Raw genomic sequence first — 24,290 nt, 5'->3', positions numbered from 1 at the left:
TACGCTTACTATGCTGAGGAATCGGATTTCTAATTTTTTGGCTGGTTTTATCCATGTGTAGAGAACAACACCAGCATCTCACCAGGTAGACACACACTAAACACCTGTCTTGCATTTAGAGGGACAGAAGGAATTGGTTCAAACAGAAGGACAGTCTTTTGCTATGTGTGTGCCTGGTGAGGTGCCAGTGTGGTTCTCTGTACATGGGCAAACCCAGAAAGGGAGAGATCAGGCACTTGATTCCTTCTGTTCCTCTATTTCTCCTAAGTTGTCCCTCATTTTGGTCTGATAGACATAATTATAAATTCTCTACCAAAAGTGTTCTGAATTATTGCCTCTGATATTTTGAAAAGCCAATATAAAGAAAAAGTGAAACATAATTTTTATATGTCAATATTTGTATTGAAAATCTGTAAAAAGTAGTATACAGAAGAATAGAAAACATAGCCCACCTACATGGTGAGTTGTGGCAAGCAATCAGATTCATGGAATATATAGGCACATAAGAATACATCGACCAATGATGTTGTAAACACTAAAGCACAACCCCAATAGGGTAGCAAATATACCATTGGTCAGTAGACATGGGCAGTTTCATATAACCAACTAACAAAAATAAGGAGACCGAAAAAAATAAACAAGAAGAGTCGAAGAAAAAGATAAAGAATACATCGGAAAAAAAGGGGGAAAAAAAGGGGAGAAGAAAGAGGAAGGAAAGAAAAGAGGGCCAGCCATAGGTCCATTAAATAATAGAGATATACCTAATCCATGGGAAAAGTTATTTTTAATTGTAATAATTTGTGGTCTGTGTAACTGTGGGAGTGGAAAGGGTGTATCCTTTGCCTGCATACTTTGTACTAGAAGGTTTTCCTCTTCTTCATCTCAGAAGGTTGAGAGGTTTGAAATACTACGATTTTGGCCATATTAAATATAATTCAAAATATATTTAAATACATATATATATATATATATACTGCATGTTGAAATGCGTTTTTATTACAAAATATATGAAAAATATTTTTTAAAATACATTTCAAATATACTGTATATCTTTAAAAATACAAATCTTCATTTTTGGAATGCATTTACAAATATACGTAACAAGGTTAAAAAAAATCTGAAGAATATATTTTAAAAAAATATATATTTTTAAAAATATAATTTTTTTTTAAATATATTCTTCAGATTTTTTTAACATATAAAAAAGTCATTTTAACATATATTTTTACATATATAAATGCATACAAAAGCATATTTGAAATGTATTTTTAAAAATACTTTTCATATATTTTGTAATAAAAACGCATTTCAACATGCAGTATGTGTATATATATATATGGAAATATATTTTGAAATATATTGAATATGGCCAAAATTGTAGTATTTCAAATATGTGGCAATATATTTGGAAAGAATATTTTTAAAATATATTTCAAATATATTTTTCTTCCATGTGGGTGAGGGAGGCAGAGCCTCCAGTGCTGTTTGTGTCTGAAAATGCACACAAAGGTGCCTCCTTAGCAACCGACTTGCTAAAGGAGGCACCTGAAGAAAGAAGGAGCTCCAGCGGGGGGCTAAAAGAGGAGGACATTGACCTTTCTGTGCACAGAGTAGGTAAGTACCTATTTCTTTAAAAAATAAATTTTGCCTTTAGTATCACTTCAAAGCCTAACCAAACACTCAAGGCGAAACTTTTTTTAGACCAAAGTCTGGTCTGATTTAGTTAGGCAAATCAAGTACTCAGATCTTGCTTTCTATCCCATTGGCTCTCGTTAGGTTCAGAGAGCCCCACCTATATTTGGCATTTGTCTCCATATGGGCCATGTGCAATATCTGAAGCGTGGTGGTTGACCAGGAAACCCTTCAGACTCAAGTGCCCAAACAACAAGGAAGTTCAGTGCTGCTTAACAAATTGTCTCATCTGGAGTTATTTTCTAAATGAACACCACCATCTGGCAACAAAATATGCCATGTCCTAGACTACCTCCAGGACAGTTGCAAAACATGTAGTATAAAAGATCTTGCTGAAGGTGAAAGTAAGCCATGGTTCCCCCACATTAGTTGAAACCATCCTGACAAGTTCAAATTGGGACATTTTTCTTCCCCAAAAGTTTGTTGAAAAATCTGGAAATCTTACTAATTAAATGAAATGTATTGGAGTCAGTAAGGAAGGCCAAATCTATATATAAAAACTATAGCTGCTACTGACTTACCACATCCATAAACTATACAACACCAAACCCATATTGTTATTGGGCTTTACTGGTACAAAGAGGATGGACACATGCATAGATAAAAATGTTTACATAAAGTTTATTACAAGATTAAACTCACAAATTAAAACAATCAGGAAATTGATCCCATTTATGTCAAACCATTGTTAACCACTTGTGCTATCCAGAAAATATCTTTGCCCAACACAACCGAAAAGGTTGACACGTTTTGCATTACTTGCTTCTTCTGGACCTTGTATTCTTCGAGGCAATCAGGCTATTCTTCTTTGCCAAGAATGCAAGGTCCTGAAGAAGTGAGTAATGCGTTGACCTCTTGGTTTGTGTTGGGCAAAGATATTTTTTTGAATGGAACAATGGTTTGACAACAATGGGATTATTTTCCTGATTGTTTTAATTTGTGATTTTATCCTTCTAAACTAATCACAGCCAGTGAGCCAATAAGGAGAAAGAGGTAGTGCGGCTGAGCTGCGGCTCTGTGTGTTAATGGACATGCAGCCTGCTTGGGTGCCCCCATAGCAAGCTGCTTGCTCTGGAGGCACTCAGCAGGAGGAAGGGGCCAGGAGTGCCGATGGGGGACCTGAGAAGAGGAGGATCGGGGCTGCTCTGTGCAAAACCACTACACAGAGCGGGTAAGTATGACGTGTATTATTTAAAAAAAAATAATTTTTTCCCTAATATCACTTTAACTCTAAAATGATGACCTGTAGAGGCTTTTAAAAAGTCCCCTATGCAAAATATAGAGTACTAAAGTCTGTTGTCATTTTGAGGGCATGCGCAAATTTAAAGCTTGATATTTTAGGCATCCATTTACTCTGTGCAACCTCATATTTTATATTTTATCAAAAAATTGGGTAACATATTGCCTGTCATGCCCGAAAATTTACTTTGATGAATTTTTTAATGAAATGTGCACAAAAACCTGAACTACGACTATTATATTCTCCAGGGTCTCTGCTTACAGAAAATATTAATGTTTGGGGGTTTTAACTAATCTTGTGACCTAAAATTATTTTTTAACCAGTTCCTGGCCGTGCTATAGCAAAAAGATGGTTAGAGCACGGTCGGCTAGTTCTGGGAGGGCGTCCATGGACATCTTCCCTGAACCACACCCCCTGCGCGTCCCCTGTGTCCAATCACAGCTGATCACCGGGTAAATAGGAAATTCTGGTTATCAGCAGTCCTGTCCTCATGCTGACAGCGCATGAGTAGAGGAGAGCTGGTAAGTGGCATTTTGCATGGGGACATCTACACTGATCATCAGTGTCCTGGTGATCAGTGTAGCCCAGGGGCGGACTGACCATTTGGAAACTCGGGCACTGCCCGAGGGCCCGGGATCAGTAGGGGGCCCCATGAGATGCCCCTGGTACCTTTTTCATAGGCTTTTTTGAGTTTGGGCAAGGACACAGGGGCCCCATGATCCCCTATTGCCCGGGGCCCCATGAGTTGTCAGTCCATCCCTGGTGTAGCCCCATCAGTGCAGCCAATAGTGCCCATCAGTGCCCATTTGTGCTGGCAATCAGTGCCCATCAGTTAAATCAGTGCCCATCAGTTGAATCAGTGCCACCTATCAATGTCCATCAGTGCCGCCTAACAGTGCCCATCAGTGCTGCATAACAGTGCCCATCAGTGCCGCCTAACAGTGCCCATCAGTGCTGCATAACAGTGCCCATCAGTGCAGCCTATCAGTGCAGCCTATCAGTGCCCATCAGTGCAGCTTATCAGTGTCCATCAGTGAAGGAGAAAAATTACTTATTTACAAAACTTTATACCAGAAACTAAGAAAAACTTTTTTCTTCACAATTTTTGGTCTTTTTTAGTTTGTTTAGCAAAAAATAAAAACCCCAGCAGCGATTAAATACCACCAAAATAAAGCTCTATTTGTCTCAAAAAAATTCTAAAAATTTAGTTTGGGTACAGTGTGGCATGACAGCTCAATTGTCATTCTAAGTATGAGAGCGCTGAAAGCTGAAAATTGGTCTGGGCAGGAAGGGGGTAAAAGCCTGGCAGGCGTTTGCGGTGCGGTGCGGTTGCGACACGGTTGCGGAGCGTTAAGACCATTTATCTTCATTATAGGCGTTTGTGGTACGGTTTTAACGCCTCTCAATCACCTCAAAACCGCGCATGGGGCGTTTGGGGAGCATTTGAGGAGCGTTAAAAACGCCTGTCAAACGCTATAGCAGCGTTTGGCAAGCGTTAGAAATAAAGTCAAGTGTGAACGAGCCCTAAGAGAGTTATTTATGAATCATGCTGCATAATTATAATGAATATGTTTCATTGTTTGGCGTTGCCTGGCTGTGCTACAGAATTTTGGATGTTGCAGCAGATCAGTTGCACCTGACTTGTACCTGTTAACCCCTGAGGCTGGTAATCGAAGGTTGCACCTGATTCAAAGATTGCCAAGGCAAAATAAATTGCTAGTTTCCAAATACCTTTTTTTTTTGTAACCTGTGCTCTTGTTTAGATGCTTCAGCACCATTAACTTTATGACAATACATAGAGTTCTTGTTACAGCTGCATTAGATTTGCATGAATTCTCTCTAAGGAAGGTGTGTTTAGCTGTTAGCACCTCTTCGAAAGTCAGCAGCTGTCTCATTCCATAGGGAATGTGTTCTATGTGCTGATGCAATGCTCCCAGGAAGAGCTTCAACATGCTTTCCATCCAGAGGGAACTACTGTTTGTGAGTGTCGTTGTCCTGGGATATGTCCTGTTTGTGTGCTATAGGGACTGGTTCTTGGACATGCCTTACAGTCAAGCTTTAGGAACACTGCCATATCTCATAGTCAGGTAAGGAACTTTGGATGTGCGATTTTCATTTTCTGATCGCTTCATTTGTTATGTAATATTTTCAATAGAGCAGCTGACAAGATGTGAAACTTTGGCTAGTATGTGATCAGAATGTTGTGTGACAACTTGGTTGATGATTAGACTTTACAGACAATTTGTCCTCCAAGCTTTGGATCGCTTGTTGTGTTCCTCTACTTCAGGGTTTCCAAACTTCTCGGTTTCCCAACTTCTCAACCACCCCCAACAGACCAGGTTTGGGATATTTCCCTTAGACGAAATAGCTGTCATAAATACCAAGCCATGGACATTGCCACTGATTTGTGCAAGCTGAAGGAAAACCTAAAAAGATGACCTGTTGTTGGGGGGGTTCTTGAGGACTGAAGTTGGGATCTACTGCTTTACATCATTACTGCATTCTGATGTCCAAGGCCTGGTTCACACTATTGCAGGCTGTGTGGTCTGTGTTTGCTCAGGCATGGCAGCCCTTTCATTTGAACTGCACTAAAAAAGTGCATGGACCTTTTTTAAAACAGAGCAGCAGGGAGACCACGTGGTCTTTTTGACCATGCAGTTCCCACACGGGCAATCACGCTGTGGGCGCCATTCAGAATGAATGACAGTGTGATTTGGCTGCAGGTAGCGTAGGGTTTCCACCTCCCATCAATTTTTAAACACATATTATTTACAATCAGTCTCAGAACCTGTGTAATTAATATGTGCTCAGTTTTAAAGGGATGAGGTGGCAAACCTAGTGTAGTTGAGTGTGCAGAATGCACAGTGTGAACCAGGCCTAAGGCTGGCCATAAATTATACAATTTTCTTAAGAATTTTGGTTTAGATTTACCAAAAACCTTATAATAGGAGGTCAAACCTAAACACTTTCAATTGTATCCAATTGGGCAAGCCCTTGCACTACATAGTTGATGGTAAATCTAAAGGAAATTGGACAGAAAATTGTATAGTGTATGACCAGCCTAAGACCAAGCATGAGACAAGCCATGAGGTATTGTTAGAACTCCTTGTCCCCATACAAATACCAGATCAGAGACTCCAAAAAAGACCGAAACCACTTGATTAGCTTGGCAGCTAGGCTTGTAGCATTTCATAAGGAAACCAGCAGTGGAAGCTTCTGTATTTCTATCATAGGAGATTTCTGCATTTTAACCTCCCTAGCAGTCTAATTATGTCCATATTTCTGTGCTCAAAGCGGTACATTTTTGTTTTGCATGGAAATATGTATTTTTTTTATTGTAGACTGTAATTCTTAGGAATAACTCACTGAAATCTGTCCGAACAAGAGTCTAGTAAACATCCCGGGTATGTTAAAATTTGAAACACAAAATCATAAATTATAATTTAATAAATAATCATAAAAAATAATAAATTTAATTCAATAATATAATCAAACCAAAAACACTGAAATTTGAAATATAGCGCCAAGTTTGCACATCACTGAGCAAAGTCGCAAAATCGTTTTCAGTGTCTGATGACGAAATTCCCCCGCGAATCATCACTCAATTCTGCAAGTGGTTCTGATTTACTATCGCTGTTCTCTAGCCGGTCTAAAACCGCTTTTGACCTAAAGGGACGCTTTTTGGACGCCATGGACATTTCTCAGTTTCCAGGCAGAAAGAACAGTAAAAATGCAGGCAGGGCGCAGGACAAAGCACTCGGGACAAAATGTATGTGAAATGCTTTGATACAGGAATGTTTTACTATGTGATTTTAGTGTATTTAGTGAATGTCACTTTCAAATTTCCCGCCGTTCCGTCCCCTGTACGTCCCGACGCTCGCAGGGAACGGAACCCAGATGACAGATGCCGGCATGCGCCGGAGGACATTGCCGGGGACACTGCAGGAGGGACATCGCGGGAGCGCAAGACAAGGTAAGTGATCGAGGGATTGCGGAGCAACGCCAAATGGTAAGCCCGAGTGTAGCTCGGGGTTACCGCTTTTGGTACTGAAACTTTACCCCGAGCTACACTCGGGAATACCATCAGGGAGGTTAATAGGGGAAGGAGAGGTGGACTCCTATGTAGTAACCCACAGCAACAGAACTGGCTTTCAGGAATGATTCCCTGGTTAGGCGTCTTTAGGATATTTAGCCAATGTTCCATTTGTCGCTCTGTTGATCAGTGCTGTAAAAGGACATACCCTAGGCTAAAAAAGTCCCAGGAACTATTCTTGACATTCTAAACCTGTCCCTGGAAGAAAGATGAAGGCATAACTATCTATGATGTGCTCCAACAGGAAAGACATTACATTACCTCCACTGTCTGTTTTATAGGCAATTGTGCTACTGAGCAGGGATGAGCTCGGGCATGTTTAGATCTTACGAAAGTGGAAAAATAATGCCGGATCCATTGTGTTATCTTAAGGTATTGATATTAATATAAGTAGTCTGGTTCCTGGGCAGGTGGCTTCTATGTTCTACATGGCTTGTATAACAAAACTGGAAATTGTAATCTCCCACTGCACATCTCTATGGGGTCTACCTCACTACCCATTGTAACCTACAATGACTTTTTGGTCAACTGTGGCTTTGGGTCACTTCCTTCCTCACCTCTCCATTTCTTTTCTTTCTGTTATTGGCGCCTTTTTAAGATGGTTGCCTTTCCAAATGTGTATGTTTGTCACTCAGTGTTAAAATGTTAAGTGTGAAATTCTTACTTGTTTTTGCTTGTCTACTGCAAGATTTTTATATTCTACTTTGGACAACCTAAAGCCTTTTTTTTTTTTTTGTCCGTGATGTACCTTTTTTGAAAAAATTAATACACATTACAAATTAATACACAGTAAAAAGAAAAATGGAAATTGAAGCACCACACCATCGCTAAGATGTCCAGATACAATTTATTTCAATAAAAGTCAGGGGGTCAATCCAAAGAGTAGCCAATGTGTTTTAGGGGTCCAAAAATGCCCCCTTCATCAGGGCTTGGACCTTAATGTTATTTCTTCCAGTGTGACTACCACCACAGGCCTTGCCAGCAGCTGATTTGGCAGCCTGCCACCCTGGAAAAATTACTTTAAAGATCCAGTTCACTCCTAATTCATTCTTATTGTTTTCATGTGAAGGGGGGCTTCTGGACCCCTGAAACATGTTGGATACTCCTCGGATTGTTCCCGTGGAATAATTGGAATAATGTATCACAATCTCTTAGCAGCTTCAGTTTCCATTTGAGTGCAGATCCTAGTCCAGACTTACAAGAACAAGCCCACCAGGAAGCTGTAACCTGTACTGGGCCTTTCATCTGCGGCCAAGTCATGCCCTGCAGCCACATGTATTGTGTATATATAGCACTACCCCCTTGGGAGTGCCCCTTTCCATCAGTTGTCCCCATCAGAGTACTCCTTTTCATCAGGTATACCACCTTACATCAAGTATTCCCGTCAGAGTGCCCCCTTACACTCAAAGTACGCCTTTCTATCATATTTCCCCATTAGTGTACCCCTTTATATTATATCATCCCCATCAGAGTGCCCCTTTTCATCACATGTGCCATCAGAGTGCACTCTGATGGGCACATTTATATTAAGGCTTACTCTGATGGATACATTTTATGTTAAGGGGAACTCTGGTGGGCACAGTCTATGTTGTACCAGTCAGTGTGCCCCTTAACATAATATAAGGGGCATGCTGATGCGCACATGTTAAGGGGCACTCTGAGGGGCACATTATATGTTCTGCCCATCAGAGTGCCCCCTTAACATTCAATGTGGCTATCAGAGTGCCCCTGTAAGACTACACCCTACCTTGAGGGCAAACAGATGTGCCAGGATTCTTGCTGGATGCTTGTGTACAGGCAGGGAGAAAGACTGTGAGCTGAAAGGGGCGCACATGTGATGTCATGTTGCCGTGGCGACCGCCCTGCTCATAGTTGTGCATGTTGAAATGCGTTTTTATTACAAATTTTTAAAAAAATATTTTTAAAAATACATTTCAAATATACTGTGTGTCTAAAAATACAAATCTACATTTTTGCAATGCATTTACAAATATATGTAAAAATATACGTTAAAATTACTTTTTTTTGTGTTTAAAAATTAATCTGAAGACTATATTTAAAAATACACATTTTTAAAAAAATATTCTTCTTAACATATAAAAAAGCTATTTTAACAAAGACATACAGTATATCTGAAATGTATTTTTAAAAATATGTGTGTGTGTGTGTGTGTATGTATATATGTATGTATATATATATATATATATATATATATATATATATATATATATAAAACTTTTTTTAATATATTGAATATGGCCAAAACTTTAGCATTTCAAATAGATGTCAATATATTTGGGAAGAATATTTTTCAAATATATTTTTCTTCCATGTGGGATATTCGGACTGTGTGTACCCAGCTTAAGAGAACTTTGTTAAGCATTTACATTACACATGGACAACCTCTGTAGCAGATATTTCAGCTGCAAATGATCATTTGTGTAAATCAGTCAACTGATCTGCCTGGCTTATCTGTGAATAGTTTGCTTATCAATGGATGCTTCAAATGAAGTCCAGGTGACTAAACACATCAGATGGGGCTTTGTAGACACATTGGTATACACCTGATACTGAGTGAAACACTGTTACTAGCATATTACTAAGCTGTATCTACACATGCAATTATCCAATATGATATGTGAGTGTTCCTGCTATCTTTAAACTTTATTTTTGTGTTTTTTTGTTTTTTTTTACCTATTACACTGAGAATGCTCTTTTCCATTTCCTGAGCATTGCTCACCTGTATACTGGTAGAAAAACATGCTGATTGTGGGATATCTATCTATATAGAGGGAGGTTATATTTCACAAAGAGATTATAAAGTGCTTTTTGACTTCTTTAACCCCTTAGTGACTAAAGCTGGCCATACACGTGTAGATTTTTGGGCGAGAATATTCGTAAGGAAAGTCATATGAAAATTCTTTGCACATTTAGCCCTGGTTCACATTGATGAGTTGCAGAATTCGCAGTGTTTTCTGTGTGAATTCTGCAGCGCATCAGAATTGCACCCCATTCATGCGAACCGTTGCGGGTGTGTATGTTAACCATTAGCCGCCCGGCCAATGGCCGTTTGGCGGCTTCAATTGTGTCCCTGCATTCCGGGTGCACGCCATTTGGCGTGCTCCCGCACATGCGCCGTTTGCGCTAATGCAGAGCGGCGCAGCAGTGCGATCTGTCAGCGGCCGTGCACCTCGGACACGGCCGATGACAGATCCGAGTACCGGCTCCCGTTGCTGGTACCATGTGACCTGCTGTGACCAATCACAGCAGGTCACATGACAGTTGTATACAATGGATGGCTTCATTCATGATGCCATCCATTGTATACTAGTGCCTAGCTGTGAATGGTCACAGCTAATCACATGCACATGTCGTGTGATTAGCTGTGACCAAATCACAGCTAAGCACAAAAAAAAAAAAAAAAAAAAAAAAAAAAAAAAAGCTGAATGAATCGATTTCATTCAGGTAAATGCTTGCTTATAGCAAAGTAATTCTTTGCTATAAGCAAATTGTGTAAAAAAAAAAAAATACTGATCACTTCCCCAAAGTAGTACAATGTTACTATGGTAACATTGCACTACTTTGGTTAAAGTAAAATAAGAAAAAAAAATCTTAAAAAAAAATGTAATAAAAAAAAAAAATATATATATATATTTTTTTTTTCATACTGTCACCAGTCAGTGTCCCTGTTCACCGCCATGCCAGTTATATGATGACACTGTACTTCACTGGTGACAGTATGTAAAAAAAAAAATAGTGAAAATAATTTTTTTAATTTTTTCATTTTCCGAAAAATTATGACAAAAAAATACAACTTCAAAAAACTCGCCATGCCTCTTATGAAGTACGTCGGACTGTCTACTCTGCAAAAAGGGGTCATTTGGGGGATATCTGTACTATTCTGACATTCTTGGACCTCAAGAAATTAGATTGGCTGTCAGTACTTCAGGATTGATCAATATTCAGATCTATACCATAGTTTGTGAACTCTATAACTTTCCTACAAACTAAAAAATACATCCTAATTTTGGGTTATTTTCACCAAAGACATGTAGCAGAATACATCTCGGCCTAAATTTATGAAGAACAATTATTTATTTGTAAACTTTTATAACAGAAACAAAGAAAAATGTGTTTTTTTTTCAAAATTTTTGGTCTTTTTTTGTTAATTTAGCAAAAAATAAAAACCCCAGCGGTGATTAAATACCACCAAAAGAAAGCTCTAGTTGTGTGAAGAAAATGATAAAATTTTAGTTTGGGTACAATGTTGTATGACCGCGCAATTGTCATTCAAAGTGTGAGAGCGCTGAAACCTGAAAACTGGCCTGGGCAGGAAGGTGTAAAATTGCACGGTATTGAAATGGTTGAGTTAGCAACACCCCGAAAGCGGTCCAGTGCGATGTGCAGAATTGAATCGCATAGGTGTGAACAGGGGCGGACTGACAACTCATGGGGCCCCCGGGCAATAGGGGATCATGGGGCCCCTGTGTCCTTGCCCAAACTCAAAAAAGCCTATGAAAAAGGTACCAGGGGCATCTCATGGGGCCCCCTACTGACCCCGGGCCCTCAGGAAGTGCCCAAGTTTCCAAATGCTCAGTCTGCCCCTGGGTGTGAATACTTATGCGATCCAATTCTAGTGAGGACCCAAAAAAGGGTCCTGCATGTTTTGAGTGCAGTGCGAATATGTATGGCTCCAATCGCACCGCACACAAATCGCATGTGATTTGCACAGGAATGCGGTGTGGTTCCTGTGAGAATCACATGCAATATACCGCACCGCACATATGTGAACCCGGGCTCAATGAATGTTATTCGAAAATCGTCTTTTAACATTTGATTTTAAAATGTACTTTCTGAATGATAACCACATACACTGGCCAAAAATGTGTTTGATCGAGAAAAGGTTTCATTTTCTGCCCCTTCAAATTTTTCTGTCATTGCTGTCGAAAACAAACATCGATTTGACCCCACTAATGATTAGAAAATCCAAATGAATATTTTTGTGACGAAAATTCTCAAATGAAAATTTTATGTGTATGGCCATCTTAATAGTAAAACAAATGTTAATGCCTGAACACAATTTTGCAGCTTTGACATTAGTTAGTAAAGCCGTAATTATTATTACAACTATTTTGTCAATCCAGGTGGATTATACAGTGGTGTAGCTACAGGGGTCGCAATGGCAACCTTGCCCCTGATCCAGATGGCCCATGCGGCTGGTAAAGATAGTCTGTCAGATGGAACTCCCCATCAAGCGCTGGCACTGGGAGCTCAGCCAGACAGTGAACATACAAAGTGCAGTACCCATCTGTGTAAGGGAAGGATGGTACTGCTCTGCTGATCTTTTGAAAGACTGTGTGTGTGTGTGTGTATGTATGTGTGTGTGTGTATATATATGTGTGTATATATATATTAGTGTGTGTGTGTTTTTATGTATGTGCAGAGCATCCACCCATCCCATGACACACTGCAGAGCATGCATTTCAACCAGTAGCATAACTACCAGGGTCACAAAGGTCGCACTTGCAACCAGGTCTTTGTGTTCCTCCACAGTAGGGGCACCCCAAGACAGCAGGAAGCCGATCCGTTGCAGAACATGTGAAAGAGTCCCACTGCGGGGCCATATTTTAGAAGGCCCCAAGATCAAGGACCCCGTGCTCGGAGGAAGGGCCTCAAGACCAGTTGGTCAGGGGGGCCCTTCATGGTTTTCTGCATCAGGGCCCTAAAGGTTCTAGTTATGCCTCTGGGATTATACCTTGCAATTTTTTTCGAGTCACTGAGCTCCTGAGAGCGACCCATTCTTTCACAAATGTTTGTAGAAGCAGTCTGCATACCTAGGTGATGATTTTATACACCTGTGGCTATGGAGGGGATTGGAACACCTGAACCCAATGATTTGGAGGGCTGGACCAATACTTTTGGCAGTATATTATGTGTATGTGTGTATGTATGTGTGTGTGTGTATGTATATATGTGTGTGTGTGTGTGTGTGTGTGTGTGTATATATATATATATATATATATATATATATATATATATATATATATATATATATATATATATATATATATATATAATTTTTTTTTTTTGTTGCCTTTTTTTTACTTATTATTGAAGACCACAGAATGGTATATATCTTGAAACGTTAGGTCACATATCTATTACATTCTAATGTAATACTCTTTTAATGTTATGCTTTAGTTTTCCAGTCCCCAAGAGCAATGCATGCGCCTGCCAATCCTTACAAAAGGAGGGGATGGAGGTGTATCAACTAAAGGAATATTTGCCTGCAGACAATTTAACATCTGCATCGGAGAGACGTAAAAAGGAATATGAACATTACAAAAAAAGGTAAGACACTGCAGTGAAATGTGTACAAGAATGTGTGTGTGTTGGGTAAACCTTTCCTAAAGACTCAATCGCAGCATGGGTAGAAGCAGGCAGTTGAGCTGCGGTTTTACCTCCACCAACCACCCACCTAAGCTCGGAAATGCAGCCACTCACATGGCAAAAATAAAATGGCGTGTTGCTTTCAGCAAGCAGTACTGCCACCAAATGCAATACATTGTGGTGCAATGTACGCAATGGTGGCACAGTGGGGCAGCATTGTGAGGTTTAAAGCGGGCAACATTTTGCCTCCTCACTGCCTGTCAAACTCCTTTTTGAAAAATGATCCACTGTGGATTGCATTTCAAAGGGGTGGAAATATTGCTGTTCATATTCAAGATTTAGGCCGGGAACTTATGCGTAGCATTCGTAAAAAGGCCTACATGGCTGGGTTTGCAGATACAGGCTGTGGAAGAGAGAGAGTAAAATAGTGCTGTGTTTAACAAATACACGCCCGGCCAATAGCCAAAAGGCGGCTGGAAAAATGTATTGGATTTCCGGGTTGGACACCAAATGGCGTCCTCCCGCACATGTGCACTTTTCGCGCTTGCAGAGCCGCGCAGCCGCGTGATCTGTCACCGTGTACCTCGGACACGGCCGATGACAGATCTGAGTATCGGCCCCGTTGCCGGTACCATGTGACCTGCTGTGACCAATCACAGCAGGTCACATGACAGTTGTATACAATGGATGGCTTCATTCATGCCATCCTTTGTATACTACTGCCTAGCTGTGAATGGTCACAGCTAATCACATGCACATGTCATGTGATTAGCTGTGGCCAAATCATAGCTAAGCACAAAAAAAAAAAAAAACCCTGAATGAATCGATGTCATTCAGGTAAATGCTTGCTATGCTTGCTTATAGCAAAGTAATTCTTTGCTATAAGCAAATTGTGTAAAAAAAAAAAAATACTGATCACTTCCCCAAAGTAGTACAATGTTACTATGGTAACATTGTACTACTTTGGACATAGAGAAATATGAAAAAAAAAATGTAATAAAATATATATATATATATATATATATATATATATATATATATATATATATATATATATATATTATATAATTTTTTTTTTTTTTTTTCATACTGTCACAAGTCAGTGTCCCTGATCACCGTCATGCCAGTTATATGAAGACACTGTACTGCACTGGTGACAGTATGTAAATAAAAAAAATTCATTCATTGAAAATCATTTTGTGCATTTTTTTCATTTTCTGAAAAATTATGACAAAAAAAATACAACTTCAAAAAACTCACTATGCCTCTTATGAAGTACGTCGGACTGTCTACTCTGCAAAAGGGGTCATTTGGGGATATCTGTACTGTTCTGACATTCTTGGACCTCAAGAAATTAGATTGGCCGTCAGTACTTCAGGACTGATCAATATTCAGATCTATACCATAGTTTGTGAACTCTATAACTTTCCCACAAACTAAAAAATACATCCTAATTTGGGTTATTTTCACCAAAGACATGTAGCAGAATACATCTCGACCTAAATTTATGAAGAACAATTATTTATTTGCAAACTTTTATAACAGAAACAAAGTAAAATGTGTTTTTTTTTTTTTTTTTTTTCAAAATTTTCGGTCTTTTTGATAATTTAGTAAAAAATAAAAACCCCAGTGGTGATTAAATACCACCAAAAGAAAGCTCTAGTTGTGTGAAGAAAACGATAATATTTTAGTTTGGGTACAATGTTGTATGACCGCGCAATTGTCATTCAAAGTGTGAGAGCGCTGAAACCTGAAAACTAGAATGGGCAGGAAGGGGTAAAATTGCCTGGTATTCAAATGGTTAAAGAAGATAGCCTTACCTTATTGGAGGCTGGTAGGGTGTGGTAGGGAGCGGTAAAGCAGGGTGGAGATGGGTTTTGTGGGAGGTGGACTTTCTTGCATTATCACTTTTAGTAGGGTCATCGTTGGACGAGCTTCTCCCTCCCTTCCTGGATTTTGGTAGTAGTTCCTAATCTGTTGTTGACAGCTTACGGTTGGCTTCAGGTGCCTGCGTTCTTGTGCAGTTCAGGCTGGTTATGAGTTGGGCGTTTTGAGGTGGGTTTTTTGTATTGTCATAGCAGTGGGCAGAAGTATCAAGGTTTTTGAAGGAGGGGATGATAAAAAGTTTGGGAGAAAAAGGGTTGGGCCCGTCTTAGGTATGGGTGTACCTTCCCTACTAAGTGCAGCAGGAATGGGTTACTGGATTTTCGGATCGGATGGTAACTTGGTAAGATTTCCCCGAGCCGGTGTACGTGCGGCTGGGGGCCTTAATTTGGAAGCTGGTGGCAGATACAACCGGTTATTAGTTCTCCTGTGCCTTCAAAAGACCTATTAGAAGGTCAATCAGTTACGGTATTTTGTTACGGTTTCACATATGATGCTAGATAAGTATGTATTTTGTTATGGATGTTACTAAATTGGTTGCTATGGCCATTAAAATCCAAATAAAGGTGTTGGTGTGCATTATTATTAAAATGACGGTTGGCGAGGGGTATAAAAATTGGGTATAGCAGCCGGGACATAGGCAGTACCCCAGTCATGCAGCCTCTATGGTATTTGTTTTCTGTATTCTGCAATAAAAAAGTGGTTGACTCTTTTGTTCACTGTCCCTCCCTCCTTGTTTGTGTCCCTGATGCAGCCTGGTTGTGTGTAGACCAGCCGTTGCCACATCTATTGAGCAATGGTCCAATTTTAGTTCCCTTCTAAGCTTTCTGTATTCTGCAATAAAAAAGTGGTTGACCCTTTGGTTCACTGTCCCTCCCTCCTTGTTTGTGTCCCCGATGCAGCCTGGTTGTGTAGACAGTTACCTTCTAGAGGCTGCATGACTGGGGTATTGCCTATGTCACAGCTGCTATACCCAATTCTAATACCCCCCCCCCCGCCAACCATCATTATAATAATAATGCACACCTTTATTTGAATTTCCTCTTTTTCCTGATCTGTGCAGCCCATGTGGCTATAGAGCCACACAACTTGCGTATACACACTGGATAAATAACAGCCAACTCCCTCTCTACCTCTGCCATGCCCACTAAACAGCTCTACACAATGGGGATAGGTGTTGATTGATGAGGGTGTAACCTCCTTGTAATTCTAAGCACATCCACACAATAACCTAATCAAAAATCCAATCAGCACTAGGTCAAAAATATAATTGTGATACCAATTAAATAAAAAATAATAAAAGCAGCGCTTTGTAATTACAAATCGTACAACCATATATATAAATTATACAACGTCCATACACAATCCATGTGTTTATTAGTTTTTCATTGTAGTTACTCTACAAGATAAAATAGGTGCAAAAAGAATATATGTGATCTTTCCATTTTATATATTTATCTTATGTATTCAACATGCTCCTCCACCGTGAATCACCAATGAAAGAGGCCTCTTACCATATATGTTGGACCATAAAGTTATAAATGGTCTAGATCGCTTTTAGAGGAATACACCTTCCGCAAGTTTCCATATAGGGTCTGCAGGCCAGCGCACCGACACAAAGTGGCACATAATTGTGAAGTAGAAGGAAAATGATAAATGGTTTTCAAAACATTTTACAAATCTCTGAAAAGTGTGTCGTGCATTTGTATTCAGCCCCCCAGAGTCAAAACCTGGTAGAACCACCTTTTGCTGCAATTACAGCTGCAAGTCTTTTTGGGTATGTCTCTATTAATTAAATATTTCTTAATGGCTGCAAAACATGTAAATTTTTCTGTGCGCACCAAAATCTCATTGCAAATCCAGATAATAAATTGAAAAAGTAGCAGGGAAATCCTTACTGAGCTGTACATAGAAAATCAACAAAAGGGCACAAACATCTAATGCATTGTTAACACTTTTAGAGGATAATAAGAGTACATGCTCACAAAAGTAATAATGGAGTTGTAAGAAAGCCAAGGAACCGAAGGGTCGTACGCACGATGGAACTGTTCTGGTTCAAATGAATGTCATTTTACCAGGTGGTGCATTACGGGGGACGTGCCCCCTTCATCAGAGCTCCCCATGTTCCTATATATGCAAACTGCCAACCTACTGTGTTCAATTACAGTAGGGGCGGCAGAGGGCGCGTGTGTGTGTGTGCGCCACCGAACCCGGAAGAATCGGCCAACGTATAGGTACATGATTGCATGTGCCACTCGTTCGCAGTATATTTACTGTAAGTGATTGCCGGGTGGTTAAAGTGATTCTAAAGGTATTTTTTTTTCAAATTAAGAAACATGTCATAGTTACCTGCTCTGTGCAATGGTTTTGCACAGAACAGCCCTGAACCTCCTCTTCTTGGGTCTCCTGCTGGAGCTCTCAGCTCCTCCTCCCTTCTGATTGCCTCCATAGCAAGCCACCTGCTATGGGGAAACTTGTGTGGGTGCACTAGCGAGTCGGAATATGTGTCCATTGACACACAGAGCACTCCTCAACTCCACCCCTACTCTCTCCTCCCTGGCTGCAAATGACAGCAGCAGGAGCCAATGAGGGCATCCCCCAAGCAAGTTATTTAACCGCCTCCCACCCACCATATAAGGAAATGACAATGCCCATCAGTGCCACCCATCAATGCCGCCTATCAGTGCCCATCTCTGCAGCCTCATTAGCGTACATCAGTGAAGGAGAACAATTACTCATTTACAAAATCTTATAACAGAAAAACGAAGAAAAAATTTCTTTTTTTTTTTCAACATTTTTAGTCTTTTTTTTTTTTTTTTTTTTTAAATTTAGCAAAAAAAAAATACAGTGGTGATTAAGTACCACCAAAATAAATCTCGGTCTAAAAAAAAATGCTAAAAATTTAATTTGGGTATAGTGCTGCATGACCGATCAACAGTCATGCAACAGCACTGAAAGCTGAAAATTGGCCTGGGCAGAAAGAGGGTAAAAGTCTCCTAGATTGTAAGCTCCAAGGATCAGGGCCCTCCTATCCCTCTTGTATTGAACTGTATTGTTGCTGTATTGTCTCCCCTTATATTGTAAAGCGCTGAGCAAACTGTTGGAGCTATATAAATCCTGTATAATAATAATAATAATAATAATAATAAAAAGTGCCCAGCAGGCAAGTGGTTAAAGAAATTGGGTGTTTTTAAAAATTTCGACAAGTGCATGTTTTTTTTTTTTTTTTTTAATTTTTGCATTAGTACAGACAAAAATATAATTTTTACAAAGGGTCTAACCCTTCTCTACTCTCTCACAAATAAATGGGCTCAATTACTTTTTTAAATGGCTCCTTGTAATGTTATTTCTGCTTATGTCATTCCCAGGGAGCAGACCAATAATACACCCATAATAATGGCACCTTCCAACTCGCCATTAAGATATCCCATTCATGGAGTCCAAGTCCTACCACTCAACACGATCCTATTACCTGGTAAGCCCAAGATCTCTTGGGACTAAATGTCAGCCACTGAATACATACATTTTCTTTTTATTGGCCTTGGACAATACACCCCCTTATCATGGGGCATATGTTTTAAATTCACCCAAGAGTTCAGTGACTATAAAATACATGAGGATACACAGAAATCGGTAAATTCAGATAACTGTACTCACTATTGGTGAGAGGCCAACTATATGAGATATGATCTGATGGACGAATGCAGACAGATGGTGATAGACTCAGAAGGATATAGACAGGCAATCTTTCATGGGGAATTCGTTACACTTTCAGATAGCCACACCCATTTTTTAAGCAAGTGTGGGTAGTGGGGGGGGGGTGCTGGGTTTAATGCTCTGTCTGGTTGGATTTAATCCAATCTCGGGCAACTCCTGATTTTAAAGCCTTTAGTACATATAGGCTCAATTCACAAAAGTGGCACACCAAGATAAGGACACTTCTTCAAAAGAAAAAAGTGACAGTTATTTTTTAACATAGTGCAGTGACATTCGAATGAAAATTGCAGTCACATGGCTAAAATCAGAATCTTTATCTTTTGTTGAAACTCTCTGAATTGAGCTTAATATGTTTTAAACTTTTTATTTTGTTTCTGTTCCAGGTTTACAAGTTGATGCCTCTCTGCCAAAATACACGGTATTGTATACTTGGGTTTTAACAGCTTTTAAGATTTTTTTTTTTGCATGGGCAAGGTATAAAGTCACTTTAAAAAAAAAAAAAAAAATCGAATGTGGTAATTTTGTTTTAATTCACTCCTATATTATGCCATAATTAACATGTCGTAATGACTGCAATTAGGCCCCCAATACAATTTTGCCATGCAAGAATGGACACACTCACTGTAAAGCCTAGTACACACAATCAGGAAAACGTACGAAAAATACCTCTTTTGAAGCAATGCTACAATAATCTGACCGTTGGTACACAACTTTTGTCTGAACTTATTTGAAGGGACAAGCACGAAAATGTTTTTCGTATGATACCAGATCATACCATTTTCATTTAGGGCAGCACAGTGGCTAAATGGTTAGCACTCCCGCCTGGCAGTACTAAGGTTGCTGGTTCGTATCCCAACCACGGTACCACCTGCCTGGAGTTTGCATGTTCTCCCTGTGCCTGTGTGGGTTTTCTCCCACACTCCAAAGACATGCTGGTTGTGCATTGGCTCCTGTCTAAATTGGCCCTAGTATTTATATGTATGAATTTGAGTTAGGGACTTTAGATTGTACTCTGATTTTAATGTACAATATATATGTAAAGCACTGCGTAAATTGACAGCACTATATAAATACCTGATATACTTAAATTTTAATCAGGACAGGTTTGTCCGAAAATACAATACAAATACCTTATAACCTTTCCCAATCTACTTTCTGTCATACAAGAATTTTCGTATCTTTAGTAGCCTCTTCAATTTCCATATGAGACTAGCAGGCAAAAAAAAAATGGATCTGCTGGTTTACAATCTGTATGCAAAATGCCAACAAACAATGCTACTGCATATGGATTAGCAAGGAATTTAGATCGAGGAAATAGACACAATGCAACAATCTCTCAAGGGATATGAGTCCTAGCTTAGCGCACAGAAGCCACTTATTAATTTTATCAATATCATAAAGATGGGCAGTGCATAACATATGTACAAAGGAAAGAAGTACAAAAAATGGAAAAAAAAAGGGACACAGTTTGGTTTTTAGCTATGAAAATAGAAGGGAAAAAAAACAAATGTTTGCCGAGGTTTATCCTGTCGACAGGAACATATCAAAAACATTTACAATCCACCAGTTTAGGCCGGATCCATGCGAACCACCCAGTCTATATCTCATGCTTCTCAGTTTAAGAGCCCCATTGGGGGGCTTGGGTGAGATATCAGGATTCTACAAAGGAAGGAAAGAAAAGAGGAAAGAAAGCAACCCTCTTACATTACAGTAATCACTGGGAGGCAGGAGAGAAAGAGGAGGGGGGAGACTTCATACACAGTGCATGGATGGATTGGCAGGCTGCACCTTTCCTCTTCTGCCTGGGCTGAAAACTTCTGCTCAGTGTGGGTGGAGGACTGTCAGCGCTATCTCTTTCAGCTCAGAGCCCTGCAACCTGCAGCCAGTGTGGATGGATTTGAAGAGCAAGGAAGTGGAGCTAAAAGAAGCTGGACAGGAGGAGCAGCACGGGGAGGCTGCATACAGCAGAATCAATCTCTTCATGCTTCTCATGCAGCTTCTGAATGCCTCCTTCTCCTTCTCTCCCTCCCACAGGCATTCAGTGGCTGCAGGAGAAACATGGAGAGATCGGTTCCTCTATATGCAGTTGCCCCCACTGCTCCTCCTATCCAGATGTACAGGGGGCCACGTCGCAATTGTGACCCCTGCGACCCCTGTAGCTACGCCCATGCTCTGTAACTCATATTTTAGGGTTTTATAAACAATAAAATATATTTCTCTGATCTTTGACATAATTCAATTATTGGTAGACATGTTGGAGCCTTTTGAGTGTATAGGTTTTGCTAAGCTTGTAGACAGAATGGCTAGAGCTTCCCTTCGAGGCTCAATGAGATGTCAGTTAATTTACCTACAAAGATGTGAAAATTTTATGGGCATCTAGTTGTCAGTTCTGGTCTACAGGTCTGCTCATTCCTTTTATACTCTAATTTGGGACCATTTGTCTGCTACTGATTCCTGAATTGAGAGAGTGCTGTATCGTTAATACCACTGAATTAAATTTTATCTGCAACTATAGCACTTTCACAGGTTATGTCATATCTTAGCTATTGGTAAAATTACACTACTTTTACATTTATGTTACAAGCACCCTATCTATGCCCATGGAATCTAAACACACCTACTCTGTAATCGCAATCATAACTGTCACGCCAAAGTTAGCATAATTGGACTGCATTATGTTGCAGAAGACCATGATATAGGGTATAGCTGCAATAATGGCTACAGCTAATAAATTATTGATATGTCCCACAGTAGAATTTTTGCCATTATATACTGCATGTTATTAACTTCAAATCTTTAAATCTTAGGTTTTGGAATTCTGTTGTTATAGGTGGCACTTGAAGCATCTCTTGGAACCTTTGACATTCAGTTTAATACATCTGGGATTGCTAGGGTTCAGATTAATGGCAGAGGAAAAAAACATCTGGACATTATTACCCATGATATCAATGTGCTAAATTACATTCTGGGGAATACAACGTACACAAGTACAATATACAGCATCGACAGTCTGGACATTGGTAAGAAAGGTCCTGTAGGCTAGAAAGCAAATGCATTTACAAGACAGATTTTAAAATGTCTGTATAGCCAAAAATATTTTTTTTTGCTTTGGATAGAGTAGCCTAATCGAAAAACAGGCAAGTTTTATGGTTGACTTTGTATGAAAATGAGGAGAGCTTTGAATGGAAAAAGGTTCTGATAAGTCCAGCTAGTTGGAGAATACTGACCACTTTGATAGTATATCATAATACCAATGGGCAACACTCTGTGGATGGCTGGATCAGTTAATAAGATGGATACTACAATGCACACAACTTCTAATACCAGCAAGCCCTGACGAAGGGAGAGCTTCTCTTCATCAAAAAACATTGGCTATTTTCATTAGAATATAGCAGTTTTTGTCAACCAAGGTTCCATGGAACCCCTGGGGTTCCTCTGGAGGTTGATGGGGGTTCCTTGAGCAATGAATAATTTCTGCCTCTCAGATACATAACCACTGACACCAATGATCTTAAACTATTTGTAAATGGGGATTTATTCCAACTGGCCATGACTGTAAGAAGCATTCCTCTAATTGACTATCACACTAATGCACGGGTGTCAAACTGGCGACACTCCAGCTGTTGCCAAACTACAAGTCCCATGAGGCATTGCAAGATTGATAGTTGCAGGCATGACTCCCAAAGGCAGGGGCATGATGGGACTTGTAGTTTTGCAACAGCTGGAGGGCCTCTAATTTGACACCCCTGCACTAATGTATCATGAGCTGTAGATCTAGTCATTATTAGTAGGGATTACCTGATGCCAGAAAATGTTTTCAATGGTTTTCTCGGTGTTAAAAATAAATGCTGTGATATACTATCAATAAAGTGGTTTGTGTTCTTTAACTGACTGAAATTTCCAGAAACTTTGTTCCCACTCACGTCGCTGCTCATGTTCCCTCAAAGCTGCACTTGTTCATGGGGACCCACTTTGAGGTCCAACCCTGAGTTTAGGGGCTACAGACCAGACACTACCAACAAAGCCACAAAGTTTTTATTGCTCACAAAGTGAGAGGAAAGTCCTGCAAATTAAGGGAATCCCTTGAAAAAATCCCAATATTTTGGATTTTCTTTTATTTTCACCCTCTCTATTTATCTTGTTTACCACTGTTATTGAAAAGTGAATCTCCTTTTAATGGGGGCACAGACAGCAATAAAAACCCAATAAGTGTTCTAATCCCTCTCCACTCTATATCCGAGAGAGGTTAATTTTATTTAAATGTTTTGTCATCCAATGATTGTATATAGATAGAGAAAATTTTTTTTTTTTTTTTTATAAAAAATGTATAAGGTTATAAATGTTGAAAAACCCAAAATAAAATTGAACCCAAACTTTCTCTTTTAAAGGGACCTTGTTATGATAGAATAATGGAAGCTGCCATTGCTGAACCAGGGGCAGACTGGCAACTTATGGGGCCCCTGGGCAATAGGAGACCATAGGGCTCTCTGTGTCCACATTGAAGCCACACCCACACAAAGTCCCACCTACATATTGCAGCTCAGTGGGGATATTTAATGATCTACAGCAGCATAGCCTGCATAAAAGCTCCTGGCTTCTTTCCGTAGAAGCTGCTGGGCATTTTCAGGTTTAATGATGGCTGCTATGCACGAGAGAAGGTGGGGGGATGGGGGGGCAGAGGGAGGGGGGTACAAGCTATTCCCTCCCATACTACACCAGGAGACTCCACCACCCACATATTGCAGCACAGCTGGATAGAGGGGGCATTTAAATATCTACAGCAGCATAGCCTGCATGACAGTTCCTGGCTTCTTTCCATAGAAGAGATTGGGCACTTCCATGTTTAATGATGGCTGCCGTATGAGGGGGGGGGGGGGGGCGAGAGAGGGGGGGAGCGAGAGAGGGGGGGAGCAAGAGAGGGGGGAGCGGGAGAGGGGGGAGCGAGAGAGGGGGGAGAGGGGGGAGCGAGAGAGGGGGGAGAGGGGGAGCGAGAGAGGGGGGAGAGGGGGAGCGAGAGAGGGGGGGAGGGGGGAGAGAGACACAGAGAGAGAGGGGGGAGAGTGAGATGGAGAGAGAGGGGGGAGAAAGAGAGGGGGAGAGAGCGACACAGAGAGAGGGGGAGAGAGCGACACAGAGGGAGGGGGAGAGAGCGACACAGAGGGAGGGGGAGAGAGCGACACAGAGGGAGGGGGAGAGAGCGACACAGAGGGAGGGGGAGAGAGCGACACAGAGGGAGGGGGAGAGAGCGACACAGAGGGAGGGGGAGAGAGCGAC

At 40.3% G+C, this 24,290-nt stretch overlaps 1 protein-coding gene across 1 annotated transcript in view; it reads left to right on the top strand.

Annotated features, from left to right (window-relative positions):
- The window catches only part of LOC149464511 (beta-1,4 N-acetylgalactosaminyltransferase 2-like), a 76,118-nt gene that overhangs the window by 36,174 nt on the left and 15,654 nt on the right, over positions 1-24,290 (top strand). Inside the window, exons 2-5 of the mRNA XM_089674484.1 lie at positions 13,227-13,376; positions 18,668-18,774; positions 19,400-19,434; positions 21,847-22,036. Coding sequence (XP_089530610.1) covers positions 13,227-13,376; positions 18,668-18,774; positions 19,400-19,434; positions 21,847-22,036 — 482 coding nt within the window. The remainder of the gene's footprint in view (positions 1-13,226; positions 13,377-18,667; positions 18,775-19,399; positions 19,435-21,846; positions 22,037-24,290) is intronic.

The sequence above is a fragment of the Staurois parvus genome, unplaced genomic scaffold (genome assembly GCF_062004578.1).
Source record: "Staurois parvus isolate SC_StPar_1 unplaced genomic scaffold, SC_StPar_1.0 ptg000151l, whole genome shotgun sequence".
In the NCBI taxonomy this organism is placed as follows: Eukaryota; Metazoa; Chordata; class Amphibia; order Anura; family Ranidae; genus Staurois; species Staurois parvus.
The sequence above is the reverse complement of the archived record's forward strand: the minus strand, read 5'-3'. Positions and strand labels throughout refer to the sequence as shown.